This window comes from Vitis vinifera, chromosome 5 (assembly GCF_030704535.1).
Source record: "Vitis vinifera cultivar Pinot Noir 40024 chromosome 5, ASM3070453v1".
NCBI classification, from domain to species: domain Eukaryota; kingdom Viridiplantae; phylum Streptophyta; class Magnoliopsida; order Vitales; family Vitaceae; genus Vitis; species Vitis vinifera.
Window position 1 is genome coordinate 22,107,466 of NC_081809.1, and position 25,047 is coordinate 22,132,512.

General features: G+C 31.7%; 1 protein-coding gene across 2 annotated transcripts; it reads right to left on the bottom strand.

Moving 5' to 3' along the window:
- Nucleotides 1-396: 396 nt before the first annotated feature.
- On the bottom strand, nt 397-14,371 carry LOC100267012 (clathrin interactor EPSIN 2). Of its 2 annotated transcripts, none has more exons than XM_010652154.3 (14): nt 14,208-14,371; nt 12,820-12,917; nt 12,508-12,559; nt 9,283-9,362; nt 9,120-9,198; nt 8,721-8,804; nt 8,448-8,593; nt 7,227-7,604; nt 6,534-6,572; nt 6,306-6,401; nt 6,063-6,223; nt 3,151-3,341; nt 1,429-2,440; nt 397-1,333 (listed from the first exon to the last, which is right to left on the bottom strand). In XM_010652154.3, exons 2-14 carry the CDS (start codon nt 12,852-12,854, stop codon nt 753-755), a joined length of 2,934 nt encoding a protein of 977 aa, XP_010650456.1. In that variant the 5' UTR covers nt 12,855-12,917; nt 14,208-14,371; the 3' UTR covers nt 397-752. The 2 variants fall into 2 exon arrangements, with proteins under 2 accessions (XP_010650456.1, XP_059593031.1); XM_059737048.1 differs by having other exon boundaries at nt 12,820-12,912; nt 14,208-14,367.
- Between the last annotated feature and the right edge of the window lie 10,676 nt (nt 14,372-25,047).

Below are 25,047 nucleotides of genomic sequence, written 5' to 3' on the forward strand. Positions count from 1 at the left end.
CGTAGAGAAACAGAGGGAAACAGCCCGAAGCGCTCAGTGATAAAAGTGGAGGTTGAATTCCCTCGACAACCCCACAACCCCCCCACCAAAACTGATGACAAAAGGTAAATCCTGTCTATCAGATGGATGAATATTCAATCAAAGTAACCCAGCATAAAATGAAGGCAGCCAAATCACACATCAACTCACCAAAACCCAAAGCCATCCACCCCTCCCTCACATTTACTGAATGATGAAGGCCTTTACCTGTGACTCTGATACCTTTGTTAAAAGGAAAAATGAAGACATCAAGACTACCACACCAAATTCTATAACCAAATCTTTCAAATTCCATTATGCAGAAAAATGAATTAAATCTGATTTATCGTTCAGTAAGTAATCAAACAAACTACAATATTCCACAAAAGTCATCCAAAAAAATATATATATATCTCAAAAACAACCTGTTAAAGGCTTATCTTCATTGTTACACATTCACAACACAACTCTTGAAGCACAAAAAGGAATCATAGGGTAACTGACAGTAAGTAAAACTTTTTTAAGCTGAATAAACATACATGGGCATGTGCTACCACCGTTTACTCCACTGAAACAAAATACAGCTCTCTCTGCCTGCGTTGGGATTCTCATTAGAACACTGGGGGGTTCACTATGCTATTCTCCTTCTCATCTTATGATATAATAATAGGTATCCATGACCATCCCCAATTTTGGTTCAAGGGGATATATATACATATATATGTATATCATTCTCATCGGTAGCCACCACCATATGGTTGCTGAGGAGCATAACCACCTGAGCCCATCATGGGGTTATAACCCCCAGGAGGCAATCCAGTTGGTTGTTGCATCTGGGCTCCTTGCCCCATTCCCATATTCATGCCCATGCCCACATTCATACCCATGCCCATAGGTTGATTCATGCCTCCATATCCTCCCATGCCCATGCCTCCTCCCATCCCCATACCCATACCCATACCCGCTGCTGCAGGGGCACCACCCATACCCATACCCATGCCCACTCCAGGGGCACCACCCATACCCATACCCATGCCTGAACCAGGACCACCACCCATACCCATACTCATGCCTGCACCAGGGCCACTACCCATGCCCATGCCCATTCCCATACCTGAACCCATCATAGTATTTGGTGGAGGCCTGAGTGCACCTGCACCAGCACGACCCATTCCAGAGCCAGATCCCATTGCCTTGCCCATTGTAGTAGTAGATACAGGAGCTGTGGTAGCAGGCTTAGGTTTCTCCATCCTCTTTTCTTTCCGATTAATGGCATCAAAATCAATTCCAATATCCGCCAATGGATTAATTTTAGCTGCATATGAAGACACTATTTTAGCCTTTGGGACAAAGTAGATATAAAATTACCAAAACCTTCACATGCATAAATTAAGAGTTGCAAGCACTTACCTCCAGATATATTCAAATTGACTAATCCTCTGCTCAGTGTATCAGCCCAAACCGTTGACTTCGTTTCAAACTTGTCCTTGGATGCTTGAGGAACTATAGCAAGTGAACCTGTTGAAGCAGGGGGAGTAGACTGTGACATCACTGAACCAGGCGGTCCAGCTTGTGGAAATAAGCCACCAAGGTTATCATTGCTAGGATGTGTAACTGGCCCACTTGGTGATTGAAAAGGAGCCTGTGAAGGTCCTGGAGCTTGAAAAGGAGCCTGTGAAGGTACTGGAGCTTGAAAAGGAGACTGTGAAGGTCCTGGAGCTTGAAAAGGAGACTGTGAAGGCACTGGGGCTTGAAAAGGAGACTGTGAAGATACCGGAGCTTGAAAAGGAGACTGTGAAGATACTGGAGCTTGAAAAGGAGACTGAGAAGGTACAGGAGCTTGAAAAGGAGACTGAGAAGGTACAGGAGCTTGAAAAGGAGACTGTGAAGGTACAGGCGCTGCAGAACCCAACTGTGAAAGGAAGTTCCCATTGTTATATTGTGCAGCTGGTCCAGTTGGAATCTGAGGAGAAAATTGTGAAGCTGCATGATCTGCAGATCCTGACTGTGCAAGAAAGCCCCCAACAACATTAGGGTTTGGCTGCACAGACTGGCCAGTTGGAGCTGGGAAAGCAGCCTGTGAAATGGCAGGAGCTGAAGATCCTGAAGGTGGTAGAATGTCTGCTAGGATATCATTGTTCTGCTGGGGAATCCATTGCTCTTGGGGTGAAAATTGTGGGCTTGCAGAAGGAGGTTGTGCAGTGGAGACACCGGATGGCGTGTAAGTTATGCCAGGGAAAGTGTCCCCAAAGTCAAAGTTGGAACCCGTGTCCACTCCTTGGGTAACTGGGAAGGGTGGTCCTGATGTTTGATTCATGGTCTGGAAGGAAGTTGTGGAAGCTGAATCCTGAGGTTCAGCTGGTACACTCTCTGCTGAAGGCAAAGCTCTAAAAGGGGAGTCACCAAATGGGTCTTCAAAAGACTGCATCAAAAGGAAATACTTTTAAGAAAAAAAAAATTGATTTATTATAATTCGAAACAAAGAAAAATTGAATAAGAGGTGTTACACATTCACTTATACCATGGAGCATCACTAGCTAAATAAAGTCTTAGTTTTTATTATTGGTTGACATTAACTATGAGAATCATCCATTTTATGGACAAATGTTATGAATAGCCTTAAAATAAAGCAATTCATTGCCTGGCTTCATTTGGAGATTCCTCACTTTTTCTGTCAAGGACATGATCCTTGCTGCACATTTTGACATCCCACAGAAATGATATCATTCTGTAATGTGCAATACAGCATTTGAATTAGAATATAATTTTCCCTTAACAGAATCACTGCATGTATAATAACACTGTTCAGGGTGAAAGTGCTGGGAACATTGCACTATCATATTTCATTTCTTGTAAACTCCATCTAAAGCAGTTCTGTCAAAACTATTGGAAAACAGAATGGAATAATTTCACTATGTGGGATGTACAAAATGCACCCTAACCAATTAACACATGTTTGACATGAGCAGTCAATCCAGCAATTATAATACTGTAGATAGGGCATTTATACCTTGACCCAAAAAAAAGGAGGGGCTCCTGTGAGAATTTAAAAGTCTGGGTTTATTTATAAATCAAAATGAGACTATCAGAGTTTTCTCACTAGTTTTTCAAATTAAATATAATTAAATTTACCTGGCTCATAACAGCAGATCCAGATGGCATTGCTGCTGATGCGGGTGCAGACCCAGCATTTCCAAGGACAGCAGCCTCAGATGTTGTGGTTGCAGGTCCAGATGGCACAAGAGCCAATGAATTTGAAGAAAATGACTCTGACAGAGAGCCAAGTAAGTCCATTTCCGGACTAATTGATGTAGCTGGGACAGCTGTTCAAAGAGAAGATAAAACTCTAAGTTCCCATTTGCAACCCATATTTACTACAAAAATACCAGTAGAACAGTAACCCTATCCCATTCTTGAATCCTCCACAAACCATTTTTTTCCAGAAATATTTTTAACACCACAAAATTTTCCAATCAAAATACATCATGTTCGATACAGAGATGCATAGCAATCATTCCACTGAAGAAATAGAAAATAACAACTGAATCACAAAAACACCTGCTTTACAATTGAACAACTGTAGACGGCTATCCACCAAGATGTAATTTACAGTGATTAGCAACAGTGTGGCCATTAAAACATTTTAGGAAAGATATTGCAAAATAACTGTTTTGCATGAAATAACTAATAGTGGCAATATACATCCAAAAAAGAAATGTGACAGGAAATATATAAATGCACAACTTCCTAATTAACCTATGCATCAGCAGAGCCAAAAATTATAAGCTAATTAAAAAATAAAGCAAAAATACATAGATGGCCCAGGCTTCAATAAGTATAATTCTTTAGCATTGAAGAAACATCGATCAGGCAAGCACCAAAACACAAAGGACCTAGAAAATAGTTGTTGAATGGGGTACCATAATAAGTATTCATTTCTGTACTTCTACACTTCTAACATGTATCATATTGCATCAATATAAAAGATATGATAGGAATTTTTATTTTTTTTAAAAGGAAAGAAATAGAAAACTAAATGAAAAAATATAGCTATTACTGGAGAAAAATGATAAATAACAAGTGATGTTTATTCACATGACAAATAAGCGTCAAATATTCATTCCTTAAGATCAGAGTTGGGTTGTTCTTTTCTTTGATCCCTCACTTAGCTAATCACAGAGCAAACCTTTAGTAAAAGCTTGGAGCCAAACATTTGATGTTTTTCACAAGGGGTTCTTTACCTTCCTGAGTTATATTGAGTTTTTTTTTTTTTTTTTTTTTTTTTTTTGTTCTTGCAACCATCATTAGATGTTTAGTTAGCATTGATGTTTGGAGTAGCATACACTTACCTTCTGCTTTTGATCAATTGTACAGCTGATTATATACTTGGTGGAGGAATTCCTCATCCTTCTTTTGTATTTAATACTTTATTGCAATAAAATGGTGGTTTCTGATCCTATAGATACAGATACATACAACTTAGAATGAAAGTGGGATTAAGATCAAAGGCATTCCACAAATGACACATTGTGTCATCAATAGTGAAACCAAAAGATTACCAAGAAAAATGTTTTTCGGTCTTTGATCAAAATGCTCCTTATCCCAGCCTAAGATAGCCTCTCTCACTGAGGAAGATATCACCCAAGGTATGCCACACAAAGAAAAAAGACAACTGCAGTAAAACGCTTGTCTTGGCATAGTGAAGGAAAATGTGATCAATAGATTCTTCCTCGACTTCACAAGGTAAGCGTTTGTTTACCAACGATTGCCATATCCTCTGAAGCTGATCTAAAATCAACACTTTTCCTAGCTAACCTCTCAAGCAAAAAAAAACTCACTTTAAACAATACTCAGGAATTCCAAATTACTCCAGAAAAAGAATTGATCTTCCTAGCTTCAACCTGAAATATAAAGCTTTGATGGAAAAAGTTCCATTCCTCGAATCCATACAAACCACCCCATCCTCTCCTTCCCTAATCATTGTCTTCCCTTGTAGTCTAGAAAAGAAATGCCCTACTTCATCTAGCTCCCAATCATTCAAATGCCTATAAAAAAGGGGATTCAAGTGACCCCCTTCACTGGTTTGGTCCCATAAGTTCGCCACCCAAGCCTCTTTCGATATGGTTAAGACATATAAAGAGGGGAAGGATGCATTCAAAGGCTTATCACCACACCATTTATCCTTCCAAAACTTTGCCCTCCTCCTATTACCAACAAAAAGGAGGCTCTACTATTAAAGAGATCTCAATCCTTTCAACTCAAACCCGTACTCATCTCTCACTTTACAAGAATGCCAACCCTTCTTCCTCCCCATATTTTCCACCTATGACTTTCTTCCATAGAGCTTACCTTTCAAAATCATTTTTTTATTCAAAAACAAAAAATGTAATAAATATGGAAAAAGAAATACTAAAAAAGGATGAGGAATCCTCTAAAAAATACAATAAACTGATCAAAAAGTATCTTTGAATCCTCCCTTTCAGATGCATATTGCCAGCTCCACTCACAAAGAATGGCCTTGTTGAATGAAGAGAGACATCTAAAACCCAAGCCTCTCTTCCTCTTGTTTGTGCAACTCCACTTAGTACTTTTCTTATCTAATTATATATTATGCCTGATCTTTTAGTACACATTTTACATTCAAATATGTACCTAAAAAAATTTTAAATTTCATTTTTGGAGGGTAATTCTCCATGAACTGCTGAATATTAATAATATATGACATTAGCCTTCTTAAATTTAGACAACATTAATAAGTGGTACTAAATTTTGACAATCATGGCTGGAATTCTTTTGCAAAGGTGGCAAAAAAAGGAAAAAGAATAATTTTAATATCTTTTTCTAAAGGCTAAAACTAACTTCCTAACAATAATATAACAATTTTCTATAGAAAAACATTTCAAATTTTCTTCAAAACTGCCACCCAATAAAAAATTATAGAATTATATAACTATCATAAAATTTGTACTAACAAGCGCAAGCAAATTGTTTGGACTCAAGCTGCACATACTGGCAAACAGACAAATCTCTAGGATTCTCCATACCTGAGACTGGACCGCGCGGATCAAATTCATCAAAAGCATCAACTTCCTTGTTGGCAGGAGGAGATGTAGAAGGACCAACAGCAGTTGTTGCTTGGCTAGGACTAGTGCTTACAGGTGGAGAAGATGTTTTAGGGGCAGGTGCTGCTGGGGTTGCTCCATCCCTTATATCAAGAAGAAAGTTAGGAATAACCAAACATTGGGTTAGCAAAATCTTAATACATGTCCTTGGTATAAAATTAGTACCTCTCATCATGAACAGGACTGTGGGCATCAGCTACAGCTTCTTCATAACTAGGAGGAGCATCAAGATTTTGTTCAGAAAATTTTCGTTCAAGCTGCCTGTGCAATAAATAAATAAACAAATACAGAGTTTTAATTAGTTTAATTGCATTCAATCTGAATTTTGAAAAAGTGGCCTAAAACTATTGTATAAACACCAACTAGTTGTGAATGGATCCACTAAGATATTACCTTCCATACTGAGGATGCTCATCAGTTCGGGCACCACCTCTACAGCAAGAAAAGGGCTAAGTCAGCTACATCTTCTAGGTCAAAATTCTCAATAAGATAATATCATCCTACTTCTAATATAAAAAAGAACTATAACTTCATAAACAAGAATAAAATATTGCACCCATCCAGCCCCAGTTTCTACAATAGTCAATATAAAAGTAATTCATTGCTATGTTCTAAAGCAAAGTTTTCCTAGTAACATTCTTGGTCATTGCTTTCCTTTTAGCTTATTATCTTTTGCAGAGACACTTCACACTTTCTCCAGACCCGGACTCCCGTTTATAACTTTTTCTTATCAGATCCTTTACAAGCACTTAAAAATAAATAAAAAGAAAAAATAACTAGGTCTTAAAGCGCTGTAACTGGTTAACATTTAATAAGTAAACAGGTTCACATGCCTGCGTCAGATTTCCTGTCTCAATGGATTTAACCAGTTTTGTCAGGGGTACTACCTTAACTGATCTAATTACAGACCTGAACCGGACAAGTGACTTGCTAAATGCTTAAACTACCAGCTCCTTTCAGGGTCCAATTATTTTGGTAACCAAATATAGATGTAAATGACAAAATAAAAGGAAAAGACAATTAAAATCAATACTACTCTTTATTAGAAAAATCATAGCATGTTCTCCAAGGAGAGCAGATGCTCACCTAGATGAATGGTTGCTCTCCTCATCAAAAGCACGGTCCCTATCTCTATCAGCACTCCTACTTCTAGAGCCATACTGGTAGTCCTCATTGCTTCGACTTCTTCCCCTGTAATCATCATCCTTATAGCCATCTCTACCATACCGTTCATCAGAATCTCTGCCATAGCGATCCCCTTCAGGACCATATGAGTCCCCATTTCTACCATACCGGTCATCATCTCTGCTGCCCCATTCTCTTTCTCTCCCATAACCATTTCGATCTTCGTCTCTCCCATAGCGGCCTTCATATCGATCATCATCATAACGGTCACCATATCCTCCTGAACTAGAATATGAACTGGGCCTATACATACCGCCTGCTGAGTTTGTGTTGCGAAACCTAGTTGCAAAAATACAAAAAGAATTAAAAAAGCAATAAAAAACCATAAATCTCATATATAGGTAATCTCCATTAATTTCATTTTTTCTTTATTTATCCCCAGTTGGTCAGTCTAAAAGAGATTTGACACAAAATTTATAAACCCAGTACACATGAAAAACTTAATGTTTAATCGCGACATGATGAACAAGAAATAAGAAAAACTTAATATTGACACATGGACATGATGACTAAAAAAGCCATGAACGCTACACCACATTTTCCAACAGAAATTTAGGAAGAATTCAGGGAAAAAAGGAAGAGAGGGGGAGGGGGGAATGCATGTCAAAAGAACTACAATGAGAAAGGAGTCAGAATGCTGCTCCTAACCAGAATGATAGTCAAAAGCAGAATAAATATCAAAACAAAAAGAATAAGGAATCTGGACAACGATTCTATAGCGCAAAAATCTGATATATTTCAAGATACATTGAAGAGAAAAGAAAAAATTATATTGGTTAGAAGTATGCCAGGAAAATGATAATGCTGACGAAAACCAGGAAAGATTATGAAAACGCAAGAGTACAGAAGAGCGCTTTAGTAGAGAACTCATATCTTAATAACTTTAAAACCAAGAGAAAAGAAATTTTCCCTTTGTTTATGAGAAGGCTGGAGTTCAACATGAAAAGTGAAAACCAAAGAGAACACATTTGAAGTGATTTGGTGCAGGTTGAACCAATAACACATGAATAGAAGGCATAAGTAAACAGGACTTCAGGCTTGCAATATCACACTATGATAGCAGATATGTTTCTCAAAAACAGATATGCCAGAACATGAATTACGTTTGAAGGGCATACTCACTTGTCCCTGTTGGCAGCAGCCTTCTGTCTAACTTCCTGTATCCTTTCTTTATCATTCACCAGAGCCACGAGACTTTGAGATTTCTTTCTGACATTGCTTCCCTGATCCCTCCCACTTGAATCAATATATTGAAAGTCTGACAAAGTCTGTCAAACAAGGGACATTTTCACTTATACAACTCCAGACCAAATATTTTCAGGTGGTTGGAAGGACGCAGAACATATTATCAAAAACTATATCAAAATGAAATGGAATTAAGGAACTGAAAATTACTGATATTTGGTATATATGCTCCCGAATCTCATCTATGACACGCTCAGAACCATGGCCTACCAAGTATTCCAGAACTGTCAAAGCCTGAAGCTCAACAAAAGGAGTTTGTCAGTTGAATTTTTAAGTGCGGTGCACGAAAGAAAAGCAGGGCATTGTGAAACAGTAAATAAAATAACCAAAGACAAGGTCCAGCAAGAACTACAAGAATAAATAAGTCAATTTGAACAGAACTCCGTAAGGGTTATCATTGTACAATTAATTGCACTCACATGCAAAAGTACACTTAGAAAAAAGATTAAATAACCCTAAACAATTCCATTGAACTCATCAAAAAGGGGAAAAAATATAATTGAGACTCTGCCAACAACAAAATCTTGACACATCAAAACAAATGCAAACCTTGTAGACATGCCGCCAATTCTTTCCTGTATCATTAATCCGCTTCCAGATTACTGACATGATCATTTGGTACTCGTGACTGCATGGATGAACAAACATGAATTCCTCTGGAACAAAAAGAAAATACAAAGCAGCCATAAATATCATTCAAGCATAAGCATACTAGTTTCTGGTAGCCTGTGCAATATCTGCAAGATGTGTTCCATGAGGACCCCAAGGCTCATTGCTAGTAGCATCCAGAACCTGGATGAAAAAAAAAATAACAAGAAATCAACTAAAAGCTTCCACCCAAATATCATGCGGTATTTAACCACTTCACACAGAAGGAGCTATTCTGCATTCACCAAAAAAGAACTCCCAACATTTCAAAATCAAGTTATTCATGATTTGAGGACTTTACTGTCCCAGTCATGAGTCACCATGCCCTGGCATCCTCACCATCGTTGATCCTAAATATCAACAGCTGTAACTTAACTTCTACAGAAGGATACAGTATCACATTCATAAATTAAGGGGACAATTACATGTGACTTGGTTTCATATGACCAAAGTTTCAGTCACACAATCTGCTAATGGAGGTACATGGGTTTTAGCCAACAAATCTATTTCATGACCAGATAAAAAAATAAATATTTATCAATTCAACTTTAAATAGACTTCATGACCAGAGACCATATGAGTACACATTAGAAACTTGCCCGTGTCATGCATTAAAACTTGTCACTATGTCACTGACAAACCACATCACACTGGGAGGCAAACATTCTAACTATCCAAAAAGGAAAGTATGATCAAAATCTAAGAGAGATTAAAAAAATAAAACAGAAGAAATATTTCTTAACACATCTGTCGCCAAAAAAATAAAAAATAGAAGTCATTCAGCAAGATAACAATATGTTCAACTTCAAAATGGAGAACTCGATGTCCTTGAAAATTCCATTTTTCTTGCCTTTCTAAAAGACCTAAAGTTGCACATGGCACCAATTCAAGCTCTCATACTCTTCTGTTCCCAGCCTTAATACAGCATCCCACCATATCAAATGATTGGATCTACTGGTAAAAGTAGAAATAAGAGATCTACCAATTACATGGATTCCTTACCTTGGCACACCCATTTGGAATTATCCACTTTCTTCTAGGCACTGTTGGGATCATCTTCTGAGAAGTCAAAAGTTCTTTTAAGCTCAATAAAAGCCTCTATACCAGTTTGGGCAATTTTGTTAAGAGCGCTTATGGCTTCAATGAGAGCTTACCATGGAAGCTAAGAGAGTATTATTTCTTGTAGAAACTCTATTATGATTTATGTAAGAAGTTATTTCATTTTTTACAAAACTAGTGCTTTTTTCTATAAAAAAAAAAATATCATGACTTTGGCTTTAGCTTTAGCTAGAAAACAAAAAGTTATCCTAACTGGGGCTTAGTTAAGTGGTCAACTCTCTCTCTCTCATCCTTTTTTTTTTATCAGAAACGAAATCTCTCTTTCTCATCCTTTGCTTCACACTCTCTTCCCTTTATTAATAATGTTTTTACTTTCCTATTTTTTCTAGGAAAAGGACAAACCCCTATCCAACCTTCCCCTTACACCTTGAAACCCACATTTTTTTTTCTATTTCACACAAAAAAAAGATGAATCAAAAGAGCTTAACAAAAGGGGGCTCAACCGAACTACACTATGTATACAAGCAAGGCACCGAAAAACAAAACACCACCACACGTCTTTGAAAGTTTGAAACCACTCGCAATGACCTTAGTTAAACGATTAAACCCATTCACAATTGCCCCAAAGACAATTAGATGATCCTAACAGCCAGGGAATGGAGTGTTCCCAATATGATTCTTTTCAAGTACCTTGATGATAATTGTTTATATCCATATAACATCTGTACAATGCTAAAGATTGTTGACATAGAGTGGCTATTTGACGAGGAGACAGACACATCTTAAAGAGGGATCATTACTTGACATAAATACTGCTGTTCAAAATGAAAAGAAAGGAAAAAACAGGTTAAGCTATAATTAAATCGTACTGGATATTCATTTTGTAAGGTGAGATGAGCTATGTTCCTTATCAAATACTAATTCATGCAACAAAAAGCAATACATGCACACTCATGTTACATCTCAATGATATGTTACATATTTTTTTTGATAGGCAAAAACAGAATTATATTAGAAAAGGGCACCAAAAGGAAAGCCCAAAGCATACAGGAAAGCCCAAAGCTCAATGATATGTTACATATAGATATGCATGAGGGTGCACCCACATACACAATGACATGGAGGACACTTCTTCATCTTGAAAATTGACATTTTGACACAAAATAGCACAGACAACACAATTAACATCATTTTTGGCACTTACAAGATATCATCCATTACTTCAACAATGTAAAAAGGAACAGCCATATACAATATTATCTCAGATAAATTACTTAAAAGTTATTGCTGAAGTTTCATCATTAATTAACCTCTTTGTTGTTCCAAATATAAATAGCTTGAAGTACACACAAATGTGTCCAAAATAAGAAATTCATAAAACCAACATAAGTAGAGGCGCATCCTTGTGTCTAAATTGGAGTTGCCATGCCCAAAACCCTCATATATATGTTGAATGAAACACTCTATACACATATCTAACACAGATGTAGACAAGTGTACAACGCATTCCAACAGCCAATGGGTTCCTGAATTAAAAGTTCAGGGAACACAACCTAAGAGGAACAACTAAGTTCCATAACTTAAAAAAGACAGCATCATGTTGCCATCCAAAGAGCTTCAGAGATCCCTCTGCTTCCCATCCATCAAAAATCTCTATATACTGCATAAAGACCCTCAGAAGACGATGATGATGCTGATCATCTTAGTCTCACTATTACCATTCGCTCATCACTTCCAGGCATTGAAAGGAAAATTATCTTAAACACTGCATCTCTGGCAGCTACAATTGACATAATATATAGATGTAAATCAAAACATGAAACTTTTAAATCCAGCCATCAGACATGGAATGTTTAATATAACATAACTAACAAACTTTCCATGCCCCACTATCCTAGCCCATACAGATCAGCCAAGAATAAGACTAACACAGTCTGCTTCATCATTGTTTCAGGAGGCTCTTTTAATGGGCAGGAATCAGAGACTTTCAATGGATCTGATGTGGCTCAGAAATCCTTGAATTGGAAAAGAATTGAGAGGAGATAACTACCATGCATGATGGTCAGCTGGCAGGAGAGTCTTTCCATTTTTCATCCTTATTATTGACCATCGTCAGTCACGATTAAACATCCCTCTCAAATGCATTTGTTTTGAAGCTTAGCATTCCCAAATGGAGTTAAAAAAAAATAAAATAAAATTAAAAAAGAAAAAAGGAAAGAAAATTGTTTACCTTCTGTTCTATTCCTGGAACTTTAAGAACTTTCTTATTCACCTCTCTCTTACTGCCAAAGCACAGAAAAGAATAAGACAATTCAGGTGCTCAATAATTTGGAAGATAATAAATGATTACATGAGTCAATGAGACAAATTTTTTAAAACAAACTAAGCCCATTTTGCTTTTGCTATATTTTACATTTTTAAAAAGATTCAAGAAGCATTTTCTTGTTATTTCTAAAACAATTTTGAGGGTACCTCAAAAAATTATAAATGTCACTAATTCACTTTGGTAAGGACTAAAATTAAAAGACTACTCAAAACTTACAGGTCCCTAACAGTTTGACCAATGGCCTTCTTCATTGTAACTACAGCTCAAAGCACAGTGTCCCCTTCAACTGAAGCTGACTTAGAAGCTTTTCTGTGCTGCCAGAAGGGAAGTTAACCAATTAGAACTGTGCCAAATAAGGGAATCTGATAGAAATTATATAGGAAAGAAAGCTTTACAACACGAGAACAACAAATTGGACCAAGTCCAATCATATAAATTTTATGGTTAAAAGTACATCAAAAAGGAATCTATGATAAAAACAATAGGCCGATGTAACATTCATAATTGAAGGACATTAAAACCAAAAACACATGAATCTAAAAGAATTAAACAATAAATGCATCATCAAGACTTCTGAATCAAAGGCAAAGAACTAAAACAGGAAAAAAAAAAAAAAAAAACCAAAAAGAAAACAGAAAGGAAGAAAGAAGAAGAAGTCTTAGCCCCACTTTGACTTCCAAATCAAATATTAACAACTCAAATCACCTGAGCAGAATATAACCATCTATAAATGTCAAAAAGAAATGTAATGCAATGTTAGATCAAACCAAAGACAAATCCTTTGAATTCCAGCATTGAAAAGTCACAAATTCATTTCATAAAGAAAGAAACGGAATGGTATCTCAAAGAAAAACATTATGGCCATATTTTTCTTGCATGGAATCTGGACATGACGATTGAGATTATAGGCCCAGTTCCAAATCCACTGGCTAGTTGCTTCATGGGCCAATAGGTTTGAACTTGAATCGAACTCAATAGATCCAAATCCACAAACATAAATAATTGCACCGGTAAAGAAACACAAAAATGAAATTCCCATTTAACCAAAGTCTTTGAATCCCAAATGCCCATCATCAGAAAATGAGCAAAGAATCGGGAGCTGGAATTGGAATTTTGAAAACACCCCAATTCTAATTCCAATGTTTATTAAATCTCCAACCCCAATTCCAGATCATAAAGATATAGCATAAAATGGGACACAAGCATCGTCCAAATCCTTCAGATCCCCATGAGCCGCAAGCAGATCCATCACATACAACCACAGCCCGAAACATTAACCTTCACTCTCATTTTCATAAAAAAATCCGATTCCACAAATTACCAATTCCAGCTGAATTCAAACCCGAAACCAAAAGCCAAACCAACAACCATTCTCCGAATAAAACACAAAATGGGCAATCACACAAACCCATCTTCTACCAAACGCGCATACACAGAATCACTACCAAGACCCAAAGCATCAAGCCCTAAATTAGCACAACACAGAGCTAAATATGGGATAAAAGAAATAAACAATATAATCCACGTATCAAAGAGATCTGACGATCCCGAAACATAAAATCAAACAAACAAAAGAAACTGAAAGAAGGGAAATTGAAACGAACCCAGATCTGGATATGGCGTCAATAGATCGGAGCCGATCGAATTGGGACAAAGAGAGTAAGATCTCAGAATTCTGGATAGCTGGAGGTGGAGAGAGAAAATTGAACAAGAGGGAGAAAATTAGGGAGAGCTCCGAAGATGGTGCAAGAATTATGGGTCCATTTTCCTCGGTTTTTATGGGTTTTTTTTTTCTTTTTTTTTTTTATTTTTTTTATTTTCAATAAAATTAATAATTAATATTGTCGGGTGAGGGCTCTGGAGTGTGGTGTAGGAGTAAATTACCTGAATGCCCCTTGCTTCAATTTGATAGGGAGTGTTTACCCATTGACCTTTCATCTGTCCACTCCATGCTCACACATTTTCTACTCTTCTAGGTTACCTAAATAAATGGTTTTCAGTCACTTTTAAGTCTTTAGTTTATCTAAAATATGATCGAAATTAATCTAAAAGTTTCATTTAAATTTTAAATTGAAATCAAAGTCGAAATAATACTTAACTCCAAAAACAATAAGATTAAGAGCTTTCCTATAAGTGATTTTAAGAGACTTAAAAGTGCTTCGTAATGCTTGGAAATGATTTTTTATATCAATTTTTTAGTGGGTGATGATATTAAACTTTGGTTGAAGGAAAATATTTGGTGCAAAGGCGAATTCCCGAGATTTTGGTCAAAGGGGTAAAGTTGAAATATGCACAATCATAATGTATATAAACACAGCACTACGAGTATAAGCTTTTCAATAATTCTTATAAAAAAAAACTAAAATTTTTTGAGGAATTTAATAATTTTTTTAATAAATTCATTTTTTGTCAAATACATAAAATTTTATTTAAAAAGTGTTTTCGAAAAAAATTAATCTCTCAAATTTTATAAAATAAAATTTTGTCTAGCGTTTTAAAATATTCTTAACATGTTTTTTATATTTTTAAATATATTTTAAAAATATCTTTTATATACTATATTTTATTTTTTAATCATTTTATATATATTTATATAATTATATTTTAAAAAACTCTAACAAAAACAAGACACAAGTCAAATAAATGGAAAACAACTTAATGATGTTCTTTGAAACATTATATTTTTTTGTTATAAAATATGTTTTTTTGTTTTTTATTTTATTTTAAAAGGACAAAAAAACTATTTTAAAAATTTGTTACTGAACAAAATTTAAGTATAAAATCAACTAAAGTAATGAGATTTTTTTCCATAAAATTTTTTATGATATGATCACATTTGAATGATAGTATATGCAAAATAATTAAATAGCACACAATCTAATATAATTATTTAATTTATTTCTAAATTAGACATTATTTAATTAAGTCTCCATATTTTAAAAATAAATTCAAACTCAAAATTATAGAGAACATACAATTTTTTAAAATTATTTAATAAAATATCAAATATAAAATTACCAAAAAATTAGTATTATTAGAATAGTTATAATAAAATTAACATGTACATATAATGAAAGAATGAAAAATAAATAAGATGTTAAATGCATAATAAAGGTTAAATCAAATTTTTTAAAATCAAAATTAAATTAACTTTTGTGGAGTTTCTATTTTATTTTTTATTATTTGAAAACCTTAATTAAATATATGAGATTTTTTTTAGGGGGGGCAGCATGTGCCCAGTGGGCCCCTACTGGCTCCACCAAGGATTTGATATTTAACACTGTTAGGTCTATTCCCTGTCAATTCCTTGTTTAAAGTCTTCTCTTTTTACCAGCTTCACAAATCCCTTATTCCTATAAATTTTATTTGCAAAAATCTAAAGCCCCACTCAAAGTCAAAATTTTCACATGGTTTTTTCCGTTTTTAATAAGAGTTATATGATTGTTTTTCTCTAAATAAGGATTTCTTAACATCATTTATACTCATTTAGTCTATGATAATGAAATGTTTGTTTACTATATATATTGCTAATGTAATTTTTAGCTGACATTTAAAAAAAATACTTTAATTAGAATTATTTTCAAAGATTATCTAGATGCCTTTTTTATTTTATTTAAGAGATTTCATATTTAATCTAATTTTTTGAAACATTTTGAGTCTCGTTTTTATATTATTTTTGTTTTATGTTTTTAAAATAGAAAATGATAGTAATTTCTATATAAAATATAGAATTTTTTTGAAATTTACCTTAAAAACAATGATTTTCAAAAATTGTTTAAAAAAATTAATGTATTTAAACATTTTTATTACTTCAAATTTTAGAACTTTTAAAAATAAGGTAAGTTCATACTTTTTATACGGCACTTACTATATTTTATTTAAACATTATTAATATTTTAAAAAATAAAAAATATATATAAATATATAAAGTGCATCCCAACCAGCACCAAGATTCCATTTTTACTTGTATGTCAAATAAAATCTTAATCGAATTTTTTAAATACCTAACAAATCAATAACCTTTACTTCTATTGATTCTTGGAAAATTTGTTGAAAAATATATATTTGTGGGAAATATTTAAAGCAATAAATTATATATATGTCATTTCATTTATTTTAATTTTATATAAATATTAAATAATATAAAAATGTATAAATTTTTTACTAATTTAAATTATATTAACTTTTTTTTATATTTTCTATAATAAACCAAACATTGAAAAATAATTTTTCATAATATTTTATTGGGAGAATTACCCTTAAGGGTAGACTGGGAAAAAAAATTACTGAAAAGGGTGGATACATTTGATAATTCTTATGAAGACCTCGTATTTTTATTAGACTAATTTACCCTAAATTTCTCAAGTCCATTTACCAATTGAGAAGTACATCTTGTTTTCTGACAATTATAAAGTATAAGTACAATACAAATGCAATATAATTACAATGAAAAAAATATTAACATTACAATACATTACAATGTACCAAAATGATAAAATATTGAAATCGTTTTTTACTTAACTAACGTTTCTAGGCTATCATGTTGTATTCCTATCATAAAGCATCCTTGCAAGCCAAAATTATAAAAAGACAATAAAAATACATTATTGTAATTTCAATACATGAAGTTGTTGATGGTAATCCAAACATATAAAAAAAAATCTATAAAATTAATTTTTTATATAAAAATATAAATGTACAATAAAAATACACTATAATTACAATATAAATACAATAACATTACGATACGTTATGATAAGGTAAAATTTTGAAATTTTGAAATTTTTAATGAAACTAGGCAATTATGGTTTTTTTTTATATAAAAATATAAATGTACAATAAAAATACACTACAATTACAATATAATTATAATAACATTACGATACATTATGATAAGATAAAATTTTTAAATTTTCAAATTTCTTATGAAACTGGGCAGTTGTGGGTTTTTTTGGTATATATATGTCTAATATACAACAAATATTGTTCTTTATTATACAAAATATATCTTAATTGATTAGAATTTTGAGTTTTCAATGAAAATTCAAATATGTTCATAAATACCCAAATAAAATGGTTCCAAACAATCAAGAAACAACTAAGAAAATTTTTTCTTCTACTATATCAAACAAGTCTCAACAACAAAACTAAAGTGCAAACTTTTTCAATGGAAATCAATAATAATCATATCAAACAACCCGAAAAATAAATTAAAAATAAAAACACATCTTCAATATGACCAAAATAATATAAAAAAATTCAAAATAATAAATTTAAATAACATTTTATACAAAAAATGTAATTTCTTTCTCAAAACCTCCTTCAATATTTCAGATCTAATATCTTACATCTACAATGTTAAAATTATTAACTTTTAGTTCCTTCAATCTGATTTTTAATTATTTATTTTTTTCATAAACTGATTTTTTTTTTTTTGGCCTTTAAAAAAAAACTCACCTTTAATGGATTTCTTGCTAGATTCACACAAAAAAAAAACAAACTTTGTGTAAACGATTTCAGATCATGACTTGAAGTATTGGACCTTTTTCCTTTTTCCCTTTTTTCTTCTATAACACCACCGCTGGAGGTAGGTTAAAGAAAACTTTTTTCACTTTGCTGTTACTTTTCACTTTGTTATTGTTTTTCACTTATTAAGGGTAGTCTTGGCATTTAAACAGAATAAGGTCTTTTGAGGAATTATCATAATTTTATCCTACCCTTCACAATAATTATCAAATATACCCACCCTTTACGGTCATTTTTTCCCCCAGCCTACCCTTAACGGTAATTCTCCCTATTTTATTTTCCTTTCCTTCCAAATATATCTTTGAGACTTTTTAGTCAATTTCATTATTGTGGCTTGATTTTAATGTAATATCATGGGAAAACTTACCGTAAGTTTTTAGAAAATTTGAGACAAAAAGGAAGGAACAAAAAAAAAATAGAAAATATGAAGGAAAATAGAAAATAAACTTAAAAGGTAATAAGTTATTTTATATATAAAGATTAAATAATTTGAAAAATTATAAATTTTTAAATAATTTTAATTATATTTGATTTTATTTCATATTTTCCATGGTAAACTAAATATAAGAAATAATTTTAACACATTATCATTTTCTTAGATCTTTCCTTGAACCAAACATTAGGTTAAAGAAGTTTAACATTATGGGTAGCAAATCAAAACTTGCCTTAAGATATTAAGGTTTCTTCAAGTTGTGTTTCATTTATAAATAAAATATCCTTTTTCGTATGCACGTTGATTTTCATAACATCTAATATTCCACTCGTAAAAATTACTTCTATTATAACTAGCAATTAATTGATAGTTTCTAACTTCTAATTAAATATCTGGAAAAAAATGTTTTGAATATTAATTTTTCTATATATAATTATTAGTCACTCTATTAATTATTGTGGTAGGAATCATTTTAAATTGACTTTATAATATTTCTATTTTTGTATCCCTTTTGTTATGGTTTGTTTTTGGCTATGGTCATTGAGACTAAGTTGATCCACACTAAGTTGTATATCTTGCAATATTATTTCTGTTGGTATTGAAAGTTGTATTTTTGTTTTTGTAGCATTTATTGGGATAATAATGGCTATGGTCATTGAGCTAAATGATTTTGATGATTCTCCTATCTTCCCTCCTCAGGTAAAAGAAAATAAAAATTGAGAAATTTTTGTAATTTGTTCACCAAGATGTTGAAGAGGTTGATTTGTATAATTTAATTGTTATTTGAACTTGCATAATAGCTTTGTAAATTAATGAAATTATTATCAAAAGTAAATTGAAGATGTTAGCAGATGGTTGGGATCCAAATTTTGTTGTTACAATTATAGTATTTTCAAGAGGTTTCCTAAGTTTAAAAAACCAATGGAAAAAAAGGATGATCATTTTAATTTGTTGCATATATTTTTCATATAGTTTTCTTAAAGTATTTCCAGCTTGAGGAGGATAAGATTTGAAATAATTCTTTTGGTATTTTTATAAGAAGAAAAAAAAGTCTTTCTTTTGGATAAAGACATTGTTTAGAATAAATTGATTTTCTTTTTAAATAACATTTACTTGAGAAGTATTCATGTTGGTTTGTGTATGAGACATAGGTGTAGATTCTTTTTTACAAATAGAAATAAGAATATTTGAAGAAAAGTTTATTTTATTTAAGTTAATATTTGAAGTAGATGGCCAGTCTTAACAAAAGATATTCTTGAAAGAAATGATATTTTAAAGATATATGAAATTCAGTTTGAATACGGTTTGTAAGTTCTATAATTTGAGGTTATTAAGGGTGTAAGAGGTTTAGAATTCAAAAGCTTTTGTATTTTCAAGATTATATTGTAATAATGAAGTTTCATCTTTTTTCGATTGATTCACGACATTAAGATTCAATTGAGCTTGTTCTACAAAGTTCATGTTTTTTGTCTTTACATTAAAGCTTAAACTTGACAAAATACTATGATAGTTTAAATTCATTAAGAAGTTTGGAAAAAATATTTAAAATAAATGAGACCATTTGCAAGGTTTGCATCAATCATGTTAAGAAATGAATTAGAAAATCTTATAGCTCTAACTTCCTTTAAACAAACAAATATTGAAATATATAATCCTATCTAGAATAAAGGTTTTATTGTTATTTGAGTTAAACTAATATGAATGTATTTATATTTCCCTTTATGATGATTTATAATGTTTTAATTTAATAGTTGTAATGATTCAATGTATTGATTAACATATATGGTTTGTTCTTCTATTTTTATAGAATAGTTTTGACTAAAATCAAAGCTTCTATTCGATAAATTGTATTGATTTTCGTATGAGGTATTGACCAATTATGTAGTTGATTTTTTATTTTGGTTACATCTATTTCTTGATTGTTATCAATATTTTGATTTTCTGATGCAAATGGTGATGATGATGATGTAAAACTATTTGACCTGAGGGATCTAGATGAGCCAGATCTACTCAATTTTTTTTTAAAATACTACTCATTGTCATCAAGAATAATCACAATTTAGTTCTTTGTTAATTTATAGAATTTTCTAAACAAGGACTATCCATAAGGAGCAGGACTTATAATACCAATGTTCTAACTAAATTGTTAATAGGGCTTGCCAAGGATTTATTTATTGATTATAAAAGATTTCAATTTATAATATTAAATGAAAATTTAAGTGGAATTTGGTTATACCATTTCAAGCCCAAGCATAATAAATATATGAAAAGATGACAATAATGATTATTGAACAACTATAATAAAAACAATAATGATTGAAAATTGAAATTGAAATAAAACAATAATATTAAAATAAAAAAAAACCAATGATATGAAAATATGATAATATTTTACTGTTGAGTGACTATAATAAAGACAATAATGATTGAAAATTGAAATAAAATAATAATACAATAAAGGAAACAATAATTGAAAGTGGAAATAAAATTTTGTTATTATAATAATACCTTTGAGATGCAAAGAGTTTGAGCTTGAACAATACTTGTTGATGAGTGGAAAAAGACTTAAGTATAAAGGGAAGAATAAGATGGAAATAGATTACAACAACAAGGTGATTAGCTAGGAAGATCTATTTTTTGCTTTGTCTTCCGATGAATAGAGGGGCCTTTTTATAAAGAACTTCCATGGACTTAAATTTCTTTTGAATCCAAGCGGTCTTGAAGAAAATTGAATCCTAATGATAGTATTATAGAATGAATAGTGTTTTGTTGGTACTATAGAATGAACAGTGTTTTGAATAGGTTTATTATTATTATTATTAATATTGACCCATGGGTCCACCGTATAAGATGAACTTAGGATCGACATACGAATCATAAAAAAATGTAACTTCTTTATTATCGTCATCTTCTAAATTGTCATCAATATTTTTAAAGCTTCAATAAGCTTTTTTAGATTGTGAAACTCAAATCAATCTTGTTGCACTTTAGAGGGGATGTCGAAAGTTGAGCTCCTATTATATTTTATATATTTGAATGATGAGTTTGTCCCTATTGTATTTTAACCTTGTTATGATTTAGGGTTTTATTCTAAAGAGGAAAAAATTAAAGTGCAACCACAATTGAGAGTTGAGTGGGAAAACCTTCATCCTTTTCTTTTTTGTTTGATTAGTGGATTTTTGAGTGTTGGTGTGTTCTATAGACATAGGAATCATATTGATCGTCGAACCACATTAAAAATCTCTTATTTTTTCTTCTGCTTGTGTGTGTGATTTAGTAAACAATTAGTATCAAAGCGCTTAGGTTAGCAAATCCTAGGATTGATGTGTTCGACCAATCATCATTTGAGTAGAAGTAATGGAATCAAAGGAGGATTTATACAAAATTAATAAATTTGATAATATAAATTTTGGTTTTTATAAAACACGGATGAAAGATTATTTGTACCGAAAAGATCTGTATTTCATGTTGGAAGAGAAGCTGAAGTCAATGAATAAAAAGGAATGGAATTTAGTTTGAGATCAGTTGCTTTCAACACATTAAAAACCAATAACAAAGTGGCATTCCTCATGGTTGCCATAACTAATATGAACAAACAACCTTCTACAACAAATAAGGTACACCTAATTGGAGAAGTTGTTTAATTTGAAAATGCTTGAGAACAAAAATTTTAAGCAACACTTAAATGAATTTAATGAGATTATAGATTAATTAAATTTGGTTGACATTAAATTTAATGATGAGATTCAAATCTTATTAATCCTTGGTCAATTGCTTAAGAGTTAGAAAGACATCATCACCTTGATTAGTGGTTTGTCTAGGAAATCAATATTAGTGTCTTCAGAGGTAGTAAACATGATAATGCATTGACGATATCAAAAAGCATGAAATAGGCTTTTCTAATTCAAGATCAAAATTAAACATGGAGAGTAGAGGTAAAATCAAGAACAAAGGTATGGGCACAACAAAGAGAAGAGTGGCACTCCCTACATGACAACATATAGTTATGGGTCTATTGTAATTGTTGAGAGCAAAGAAGATCTAAATTTGTGGCATTAAAGTCTTGCCCACATGAGTAGTAAGGGACTAGAAATTATGCACTCAAACTGAAAACTATCAGGTTTAAAGTCAATTTACATTGACCTATGTGAGAATTTCATTTTTGGGAAATAGAGAAGAGTTAGCTTCAAAAAAGTTGGAAGAACTCCAAAAGAAGCAAAGCTTGAGTCAGTTCATATGGATATTTGGGGACCCGCTTTAGTTTCATCAATTGGTGTAAGGTCTTATTTTATGACCTTCATTGATTAAAGGAAAGTTAGTGTATACTTTATTAGGCACAAATTAGAAGTGTTTGATGTTGTCAAGAGATGGAAAGCAGTAGAGGATAATAAGATAAATATGAAAGTCAAGAAATTGTGGTGTGATAATGGTGGAGAGTATGAAAACTCTAAGTTCAAAAGTTTTGTTATAAAAATGGAATTAAATAAGAGAAGATTGTGTCAATGACTCCCTAACAAGGTATAACAGAATAAATGAACAAAACACTATGTGAGAGGTTGCCAAAATACTTTCGTGCAAAAACAATCAACACAACAACTTGATTAATCAGGGACTGTTAGCACCATTAGAATGCAAAATATTAGAAGTGTGGATTGAAAAACGGTGAAGTTTTTTCATTTGAAGGTATTTGGTTATGTCTTATATATATATATATATATATATATATATATTAGTAATTATGATAGAAACAAACTTGATGCTAAATCATTAAAATGTACTTTCGTTGGTTATAGTAATGATGATTTTGGTTATAAGTTATGTCATATTCAATAAGAAAATTTTATACAATGATAGAGATATAACACTAAAAAATATAATTCAAATTAAACTTCAGAATTTTGAAAAAGAATAATACTTTCTATTTTTCCATCGAGTTATCACATTTTTCACAACTAAACCGATTTAATTAATGTAATTTGATCACAAATAAAACTACATCCTTATGTGTTAATCATATTTGGGGAAAGATTTTGGTCTAACACTATTAAATGATTAACATTAAAAAAAATTCAATGAAGTAACATTAAATTACAATCTGTTTAACCTTATTAAATGATTAGAATTAAGAAAGAATTTTGCTCAAATACTATAAAATGAGAAGGATATTGATGGGAATGTTTTCAAAAATAATTCTTAACAAGTAATTTTCGAGAATAATTATTAAAAAAATATTTTTCATCTTATTTCCAATTGTTACTCAAAACTTTATTAAAAAAAATCTCAAATTTCTTCTAGAAAACAACCCATTTTCACAACAAATTCACAAAAAGCATTTTTTGGTCCAAAGTATATATATGTATTTTGAGTTATTTTGCTTGTGCTTAATATTTTCTAATTCTACTAAAAATCTTATAAAAACTTGTTTTGTTGTAAATGGACTCACGGGATTGGATCGTCCATGATTATTAGTGAGCAGTAATGGAAAAATTCTTTCATATTCATAGAGATAAGCAACACACCGCATTAGAAAACTGTTTTATGTTGTTGTAATGTCCAAACAGGGTGTAAGCTTTAATATGGAATATGGAATGATATTCACTCAAGTTTGTGAATGGAAGCTTCATATGAGCCTTATATGGTAAAAATGTCTAGAATTTGTCCAATGTTCCCTCAAATAAAGAAACTTCTTGGTGGAAGCAACCAAAGGGTCTCTTTCGGATAGGTTCTCTCTTTCTATTTGTCTTTCTAGGCATAATGACAAGTCTTTGCTTCAATTAGAAAGAGAACAACAAGTGTATATAAATATTCATCATTTAAGATAATTAAACCAATATGACAATGAAGTTTTTTTTTTCTTTTTTTTTTCAATCTTCATTTTCTTTCAACACCTCGGAAATTTGTTCGAATAAGGGGTTTAGAGTCTTGGAAATTATAGGGAAAAAAAAAGAAGAATATTGAGAGTCTGTTTAGCAATTATTTTTTAAAACAATTTTATGTTTTCTAGAACAAAAAATTAGAAAAACACATTTGATAATCAAAAACTTGAAAAACACATTTGAAAATAAAAACTATTTTCTATTTTATATTCTTAAGAATAAAAAATACAGTATTTTTAGAGAACATTTTTAATTGTTTTTTTTATTATTTTCACTTGTTTTTTAAGAATTATTTTTTTTAAATGTAAAAATATTAAAAATAGATAAAAACATTTTAGGTTTCCAAACTGACTTTTATTCCATAAAACATTACAAAACAATTTTCAAAAATAATTTTCAAAAATAATTTTAAAAAACAATTACCAAACAAACCCCAAATTTTAATATGGAATGAGATTCATCCAACACTCTTTTGTTTTAATTTAGCCTATCAAAGTAATGAGTAATATAAAAATAATAATTGTATTAATTTCTTTAAAAATATTTGATAATTAAACCCCCATTCCCTCTATTTGTTTTTTTTTTATATCTTATTTTTATTTTTCAATA